The sequence below is a fragment of the Artemia sp. Qi Xiang Cuo genome, chromosome 5 (assembly GCF_049724085.1).
Source record: "Artemia sp. Qi Xiang Cuo chromosome 5, ASM4972408v1, whole genome shotgun sequence".
NCBI classification, from domain to species: Eukaryota; Metazoa; Arthropoda; class Branchiopoda; order Anostraca; family Artemiidae; genus Artemia; species Artemia sp. Qi Xiang Cuo.
The window spans coordinates 51,003,573-51,013,318 of NC_142798.1; the positions used below are offsets into that span (position 1 = coordinate 51,003,573).

At 37.0% G+C, this 9,746-nt stretch overlaps 1 protein-coding gene across 1 annotated transcript in view; it reads right to left on the reverse strand.

Moving 5' to 3' along the window:
- The window catches only part of LOC148952236 (uncharacterized), a 182,655-nt gene extending 178,833 nt beyond the window's left edge, over positions 1 to 3,822 (reverse strand). The window contains exon 1 of the mRNA XM_089089689.1: positions 3,465 to 3,822. Coding sequence (XP_088945815.1) covers positions 3,465 to 3,752 — 288 coding nt within the window. The 5' untranslated portion in view covers positions 3,753 to 3,822. The remainder of the gene's footprint in view (positions 1 to 3,464) is intronic.
- Positions 3,823 to 9,746: the final 5,924 nt, after the last annotated feature.

Sequence of the window (9,746 nt, forward strand, 5' to 3'; positions counted from 1 at the left end):
TACAATAGTCCAAATATGGAGAATCGGTTCTCATTATATCGTTAAGTATTTCTAAAGAAAACAATTTCCGTTGAAGAGATAATTCCAGAAAGTCATCATCTAAAATTAATCTTGTTTCCAATTTTACTAGATTATGTAAGATTTACTGGCTCTGAAATCTATCCTTTTTATCACATGCACTACAAGAAACAAGCATGCTGTTTTCTATAACCTATTTCCTGTAACATGATCTACTAGCGATATTTATTTATAGGGTCATGTCTGAGTGTAGACTGTTTTTACCTTATCTACAAGAAACAGTTTTTCTTTACGATATAATGTGTCTAAAGTTATAACATATCTTGCATGCATTCTGTCCCATTCTAGGGTTTTTTGGCAGCCCCATGTAATTTTCAATGCTACTTTAGGCACTCTAGGTCCCATTTCATCAATACTTTCAATATTCAATAATTTATCAGCTTCCATTTCGATGTTGACTGTCTCACTTCCAAAAAGAAACTGAATCATGATCAGTAAAATGGCTTCTAGGCCATCGCGAGCATGTTTAGACATGATTTGTTACAAAATGGCCGTCTAGACAACTATGTGGGGTAGTAGAAAAACAGAAATAATAGAACAACTGGGAAGTAAACCACCTAGAAAATAAGCCTGTCGTGATGTCACGGGGCTCCGGTAGAAATCTTGACTAGAAACAGGTGTGTCGTGAAGTCAGAGGGCATGTCACAGAAATCCTATGGGAAAAGGGGGGAGGGGAATGTCATAGAAATCTGGGGAGGGTATGTCATAGAAGTTCCTGTGGAGATACTACTCACGTACAATTTCATTTGCTGTCCACTTCCTATAGAAAAGATTGTCTTAAAGGCTTGGGGGACTCTTTCTATTGGAAATTGATAGTTCTAATCCACTTTATAGGGACCAAATGTGACTGAAAGGCTATTGGTTCTTTTTATATACCCTATTTTCCCTAGGCACTAGCGACCCACATGAAATCTGGTAACATTTTTGATAGTTTTTTTTTAATAATAATAATTAAAAGTAAAAAAAAATCAGTCTCTAGAGACGGCTTTACCCATACAACTCAAGGTACAAGGGCTCAAAACTACGCAAAAGGCCAGTTTTTCAGGGCTACATTGTAGTAGAAGCTTGCTCCACCTAGTTAAAACCAAAGTTTTATATAGAATTTAAATCTATACAATTGGAAGCGAAATTAAGATATTCAGACTTCATAAACCCTCCCTATAAAACCCACTTTTCAACCGAAAGGCAGATATGTTGCAGCAATTTTTAAAGTTGAAATTATGTAGGGATTCTCACTCTCAGTAAAAAATCAGAAAAATCCATAATTCAACTAGCTTGGTGCAATGAAAGCTGACTCCTGACTCATCACAAAACGAGCTAAGTCCTGAATTAGCAAAATATAAGCTAAGTTTCGATTTAGAACAAGTAGTAACTGAGTCCTGAATTGATGCAAAAACGGTCAAAGTTTTGATTCCTATGCGAAATCGAAGTCTTCATAAGGCAGTGAAGAAACTATTTAAATTCTAAAGCTACGAAAAAACAAGCTTAGTGCCAGCTGTGGACTGAATCAGTGCAAAAATGAGCTCTTTCTCAACTTAGTGCAAAAACGAGCTAAATGGTTATGTTTTAAGAAAAGATACAAAATCCTAACTCGTGTGAAACAAATGAAGTCCTAAACAGATGCAAGAATGAGCTAAATCCAAGCTGTGGATTAACGAGGGGCAAAATACGTCAAGTCTTGACTTGATGCATAAGCAAAGTGAGGCTTGACTCTGTGTAAAAACGACCCACTAAGTTAAGTCCTGAGCTGAAATTGTACTTAATGCAAGTACGAGCTAACTCAAGACTCGGAGTAAAAATGAGCCAAGTCTTGAACTAGCACAAAGACTAGTCAAGTCCTTATTCGACACAAAGACCAGCTCGATCCTGACAGACAAGCAGTGTCTAGGCTATCAAATTTTGGTCTTTAGATTAAAAAATGAACTAAGTCCTGAAAAGGTGAAAAAACGAGTTATGTCATTGCGATTTGTTGCTAAAACAAGCTAAGTTTATATTCGGGACAAAAAACTAAGGTCTTAGTCCCTGTAAGAACTAGTTAAGTACTTTTTCCGCTCAAAACGAGCTAGGTCAACGATTGGTCCTAAACATGCAAGTCCTAACTCGGTGTAAAACAACAAAATTCTAATCTGAAGAATGTCAGTGAAGCGGGGTAAAATGAGGTAAGTCCCAAGAATAAGCTTACTGGTCTTGGAGGCTGTATCTCATTTTTAGGCCAAATCAGGACTTAGTCCTTTTGTGCACCAATCCAGAATTTAGATAGGCCTTAGATTGAATTGAGCCAAGTGAAGACTCACGTCATTTGTCCATGACATAGAATTTTGCCTGTTTCTTCCGTAAATCAGACCCAAGCTTATTTTTACATTAAATCCGGGTTTATCATTTTTGAATAGTATTAAGACTTATATATTTTTTTTCTTGCACTCTGTTCCCAGCTTATCCTGTGCTAGTGCTTACACTGGGTCAGGAGTTAGCTCTTTTTCCTGCCACGTTACCAAAACTCAGCAGCTTGGACGTCACTGATTTTCCGCTTAGCTTGTTTTGTCTTTAGCAATGCTTGGCTTTTTTTGCATTTAGGTAGTCAGTAGCTTGGAGCTGTCTGCTTTTGTTCTGAGATTAAGGATCCTTGCATGATCCCAGTTTAAACAAGTTGTAACATATCTATCATTCTGCTAAAATGATGACGGTGGAGGGTTGAGGAGGAGTCTCGGGATCAATCTGTACCACTATTGATACAGTGTTCCACACGCAAATTCTTTTTATGGTTTTGGTTCTAACAAGGTTTGACTTGGCCACCTTTTCTACTAGAGTGCTAAAGTATATAACGGGCCAGTTACACTATTCTGGACCCTTGCAATTGTGAATGTGTCAACTATGCCCCCCCCCCCAGAGGCTATTTTTCGGTCAGGTTCATTAGTCAAAGTGGATATTTCAAACTTTTGATCCGATGCCAAATGGAGGGAGGTCAACAGGGGCCAAGAGAAAAAAGAGCATGGAAGGAAGAAAGGCCACCCTTCAGTCACTTTTAGCCCTTAAATAGGGCACGAGAACTTTATATTTCCGACTAAGTTGCCTACTAAGTTCTTGCCTACTAAGTCTCATGTAGAAAGATGTCAAAAACCAAGCGGTCAAAACACCGCTCTTTACTGAAGTCAATATTATTGCGTTGACCCCGATATTTTAGTCAACGCTTCTGCATGACTCTTACTCTGACAGCTATTTAAACAAAACAAAACAAAAAATCAAAATATGCTTAATCGAACATTTTAAGCATTAAAGAGTGCGATAAGAAATGTTTTTCCACATTAATAGAGCAAATTTAGGTTTTTAGTAAATTACTGCTGTTCAGAGAATAGTGCACGTAGTTATGTAACACATATGATAATCACCTGTATCGCTATTGCTGATAGTCCTATAATAATCTGCATGGCCGAAAATTGCCTCATAGAAGTACAATATTTCTTCAACCGCCGTCTATGTCTCCTTCTCTGCCTTGTCAAAGTATTAGTTCGTCTTCCAGAAGCTCGTGTGTTATTATTTGTTTCTGAAGAACGTTGAGCCTCCCGCCGCCTTGTTCGACTCCTTCGAGGACTAGTTAATCCCGTAACATTTAGAGTGGATAATTCTGTTCTTCCATTTTCTTGCGTCTGACTGTTACCTCTTTGCTGAGACTCCATCCCAACAGAATATCACAAATACCTTTCTCAAGTCTATCACAAACAATACACTTTCTCTTGTAATGATGTCTACTTTTTATCTTTGCACAATAGCGTATTAAAAAGAATGATATGAAAAATCTGAACTGATAAGAATGTGTTTGGATATTGTTTTCTTATCAACTGCTTTACCTCTAATAAAAGTAAATCAATATTGCCAAACACCATACAAGGAAATCTAGAAAATTTAAAGATTTATAATCAAATAATTCGCGGTAACAAACTGAAGGTAAGGAGCGACGCGGCTCAATAGTAACCAAAACTCTAAAAATCTAAATTTTGATACGAACATCAAAAGGATCCGCTTATTATGCTGATTATATATATATATATATATATATATATATATATATATATATATATATATATATATATATATAATTTTCTTCAGGTTCAGTGTCACGCATCAAAAGCTACGAGCCTGAGAAAATTTACCTGATTTTCGAAAAAAAGTGAAAATATCACAATCAGATTCAGCGATTCAGATTCAGAGAGCCCTATTGCAAAAGTTTCAAGCTCCTATATAAGAAAAAAGTGAAATTTTGTATTTTTTCCCAGAAGAAAGATCACGAATGCGTCTTTTCTTTTCTTTTTCTTTCTTTTTTTCCAGAAATGAACATATCGAAATAATATTCTTAGAAGATTGGGAGGGGGATCAGTCGAACGAAAATTAAAAATTCTAGTGTCCTTTTTAAGTGACCAAAATGACAGGGGAAACTAGCCCTCCTCCCACGCCCCCTTTTTCCCAAAAATTATCCGGTCAAAATTTTGAGATACTCGTTTTGTTCAACATACTTGAAAGATCTAATTACGAAGTCTTTAGGGGTAAATTCACCCTCCCCCTCCCACAGTCCATGGGAAGAGGCCTGTAATTTATGAAATTTGCCCATTGTTAACGTATTGTATTTGCTATTAGGAAGTATAAAGACATTTTTCTGCGGGGGGGAGGAGACTTTCTACATTTCTACGGAAGGGGGCATTTTCGGAGTGATCAAGAAAACGATTAGAAACTAAAGTATTTTTCAAATTAAGCATGTTAAGGAGATTTTTGTAGGCTGAATCTTCCGCACGAAACTTTACAGGGGGGTTTTCAGAGAGGATAGAACTATCTGGAGGAAATCTTACGGGGGGAGGGAGTGCATTTTACCTTACCTGGGAAGAAAGTTTTACGGAAACTAAATTTCCATGAATTAGAGTATTATTTGAAAAACGATCAGAAATTAAATAAAGAAAAAACTTTTTTTTAGCTGAAGTAAGGAGCAACATCAAAACTCAAAAGGAACAGAAATTACTCCACATATAAAGGGCTGCCCTCCTCCTCCTCAATACCTTGCCCTTTACACTAAAATTTGACTGTTTATCCTAATTTTTTAAGTACGGCTCTTGAAACAAAAGGGCCGTTGAATTAGAATAGTAACCTTTTTTAAAAGGGCTAAAAGCTTTAGCGTAAAGAGCAAGGTCTTTAGGAAGGGGGAACCGCTTCATATACGGAATAATTTCTGTTCGTTTTGAATTTTAGTTTTGCTCTTTACTTTCAGTTTTTTTTATTATTTAGTAGCATAAAATGACTATGATCAATGAACTATGATATAACTTTTTCTTTGTCACGTCGTTAGTAAGCATGGGCACTGTTTCTGTTTTCTTTTTCTGTTCTGTTTTTAAAGTACCTGTTTCTGTTCTGTTTTCTTACAAAAAAACAGAAACAGATGACCTGATTTTATTTACCTGTTCTGTTCTGTTTCTGTTTTTATAATAACTATTTCGTCCTGTTTCTGTTTTTTTTCCAACTGTTTTTCTTCTGTTTTGATTTTACTTTATTGATTCAAGTATGAGATATTAAGAAATTTCGAACTTATAATACAGTGTTTAAATCGTAATTTGAAATTTTGGAGAAGCCTGGTTACGCCTCATACGGTTTTTGGAATTGGAGCGTTAACAAAAAGTGGAAGTAAGTAAAATGATGGCACTCAGTGTGTCTAACATATTAAATGTGCTGCTAGATAGTTTAAGCTAGGTAAAAGTAGGTCTTGGGAGTCAGATGACATTAGGTAGGCGTGTAAATGGAAGAACGGTAAAGGATCAGTTTTGTTCCACTAAAGCAATTGATTTGATAGTGTATATTATTCAGTCAATTGAGCAGCAAAGCTGCATAAATACTGTCTAGGTGAAACAGGATTCAAACAAATCACTAATTGGTAGGGCCTCTGTATCCTACATTACATTGAAAATAATCTGCACCTTTAACCAGGAAAACTTTAATTCAACAGTTCTTATGGAATTTATGCTGCTAGACAACAGTGACTTGGTATGATTACCATACTAGCCGATACATAATAAATACCGATTATTAATTCCAAATTTTCTTAAATGTTTAGTCATGAGATGAATATAAATGTATTGAAGTCTTGTCCAACAGAAATGTATGTTTTTGCTGGCACGTTTTACTGCATCAACATAAAAACATCTACTTTTTCAAGATGCCAAATGTACTTTTTCTACCATCTCTAAAATCAAAGGAAACCCTTTCAGGGAAACGCCTAGAGTTGAAACAGTGGCCTAACTAGCTGATTCTGGCCTAGCAGGCCAAAGTCTTATAAAACGCTGATACACTTTTCTAATTACGTAGAATAGCACATCTTCCGGTGAACATGGTAATTTTTTCCATACAGCACAATCATAGGCAGCGCGCTAGCGCTGCCTAAATGAAGAACGATGTGGGTACAATGTGTTGTTTTTGGGGGGTTTTTTTCCTCCACCCGTGCACGTCGTACCGAAAGATTCGTCGTAGAAACTTCGAACAGGGTTCATTCGATTGGACATTAGAGTAACGAGTTCCCTATTTAATAGTCGAAAGTGATTGAAGGGTTACTCGCCCCCCCCTCCACGCCCATCGGTCCCCCAAAAACATCCAATCAAAATTTTGAGATAGCCATTTTGTTCATCGTAGTTGATTTCCAGATAAGAAATATCTTTTTGAGGAGGACGCTCCCCCGCAACCCTCAGGGCAAGGGTTTTAAGTTATGCCCTGAGGGCATATAAGATCAATGTTGACAATGTACAGTTTATTTTTTTTTTTTTTTTAAAGCAGAGCACTTCATACAGAAGGGGTCGTCGTAAAGACTTAAAACGGGGCTCATTCGATTAGAAATTGAGAGTTCTAGTGCCCTTAATAGTCAAAAGTGATTGGAGGGCAACTAGCCCCCCCCCCTACGCCCCTCCTTCCCCCAAACACCTCCAATCAAAATTTTGAAATAGTCATGTTATTCAGCGTAGTTGATTTCAGAATAGAAAATGTGTTTTTGAGGAGGACACTCCCCCACAACCCTCAGGGCAAGGGTTTTAAGTTATGCCCTGGGGGCATGTAAGGTTTTTATAGAAGGCGTTGTCGTAGAAACTTCAAAAATGGCTCATTCGATTGGAAATTCAAAGGGCTTGTGCCCTTTTTAATAGTCTAAATGGATTGGAGGGCAACTAGCCCCCCCCCCCCGCCCATCCTTCCCCCATCATTGTCCGAATTCGGCCCTTTGTGGGCTTGTGATAGTGATTTTTTAAAAATAAATATCTTATCTAAAATATCTCAAACATATCCACTAAAAATTGTGATATGACCATTTTGTGCTGCGCAGTTTATTTCTAGATAGAAAATATGTTTTTGAGGTGGATAGTCCCCCACAACCCCCAGGGCAAGGGTTTGAAATTATGCCCTGGGGGCATATAAGGTTTTTATAGAAGGCGGTGTCGTAGAAACTTCAAAACAGGCTCATTCGATTGGAAATTCAAAGGGCTAGTGCCCTTTTTAAAGTGGAAAGAGATTAGAGGGCAACTAGCCCCCCCCACGCCCATCATTCCCGCAAACACATCCAATCAAAATTTTGAGATAGCCATTTTGTTCAGCGTAGTTGATTTCCAGATGGAAAATATGTTTTTGAGGAGGACACTCCCCCACAGCCCTCAGGGCAAAGGTTTTAAGTTATGCCCTGGGGGCATTTAAGGTTTTTATAGAAGGGGCTGTAGAAATTACAAAACAGGCTCAATCGATTGGGAATTCAAAGATATAGTGCATTTTTTATTAGTTGAAAGTGATCGGAGGGCAACTAGCCCCCCACGCCCATTATTCCCCCAAACACATCCAATCAGAATTTTTAGATAGCCATTTTGTTCAGAGTAGGGGAGTTGATTCCCGGACAGAAAATATGTTTTTGATGTGGATACTCCCCAAAACTCCCCAGGGCAGAGATTTTAATTTATGCCCTGGGGGCATATAAGGATTTATAAGAAGGCGTTGTCGTAGAAACTTCAATACAGGTTCTTTCGATTGGAAATTCAAAGGGTTAGTTCCTTTCTTAAAAGTAGAAAGTGATTGGAGGGGAACTAGCCCCTCCGCCACGCCCATCATTCCCCCAAACACATCAAATCAAAATTTCGATATAGCCATTTTGTTCAGCGTAGTTGATTTCCAGATAGAAAATATGTTTTTTAGAAGAACACTCCCCAACAACCCTCAGGGCAAGGGTTTTAAGTTATTTCCTGGGGTATATAAGGTTTTCATAGAAGGCGTTGTCATAGAAACTTCAAAAGGGGCTCCTTAGGGCAACTAGCCCCCCCCCCCACGTCCATCATTCATCCAAACACTGACAATCAAAATTTTGAGATAGCCATTTTGTTTAGCGTAGGCTAGTTTATTTCCATATAGAAAATATGTTTTTGAGAAGGACACTCCCCCACAACTCTCAGGGCAAGGGTTTTAAGTTATGCCCTGGGCGCATATAAGGTTTTTATAGAAGGCGTTGTCGTAGAAACTTCAAAAAAGGCTAATTAGATTGGAAATTCAAAGGCTAGTGCCCTTTTTAATAGTCGAAAGTGATTAGTAATATTTTTTGTTGTTGTTGTTGTTTAGACCAGGGCACTTCGTATCGAAGGAGTTGTCGTGGGAACTTCGAAAGGGGCTCATTCGATTAAAAATAGAAAGGATTGGTGCCGTTTTTAATATTCGAAAGTGATTGGAGGGCGACTAATCCCCCTTCCACTCCCACCCTCCCATTGGCCCATTATTTTTAAAAACTAAATGTTGCCTTAAGATTAAATCAAAAATCACTGTAATAATGCTAATTCCCAATAAGGCCTCTCAGCAGTATCCCAAGAACGACTGAGGGTATTATGTTCAAACTTTCGACTCTACATCTGCTCTTAAAATTTAACCAAGTCAAAATAGTGTAAGTGTATCCAAGCTATCAAAGAAAGTAAACAGATTTTTTTGCGAATTTTTTGCGAATCAAGTTGTCCAGATTTTTAAAATGGTGTATGCTGTTAAAATTTGCTGAAAATTTTTCTCCAGGATACAAATAGCAGGCCAAACTATAAATTCTTAAAAAACGGAAGATTTAAAGTGTTATTTTCTTTTTCCCTGAAAAGATTATGTCAATATAAAACGTACAGAAATTAATTATAACAAATTTTTCCACAAAATAAGTTTTTCAAAGAAAAGTAAAGAACTCCATTAAACAAAAAATTAGCAAAAATAAAATCAAATGATCTACCAAGCTCGATACTACCACAAATCAACATCGATAAATCAATGAAACCCAAAACGAACAGAAATTACAATAAATAACCGAGTCAAACTCAAAACAAGCAGAAATTAACATAAGTTGAGCGCAAAACCCCTATGCCTCCCCAATGCCAGAAAAAAATTTGCACGTTACTAACAAAATTCAAATGAATATTTATCGTCAGTTTAATGTGCACTTACTGATATCTAGCAATCAAAACGTTAATATTATTTGATTTTTTAAAGTTTTAAAGTCAAAAACATATATATTTTTTTCTATAAAGTGCATATTATGTTCTGGCCATAGGAAGACATAGGAATCTTGTGTCCAACTTAGATTAATTTCTGCTCGTTTTGAGTTTGACTCAGTGATTTATTGTAATTTTTGTTAGTTTTGGGTTTCATTT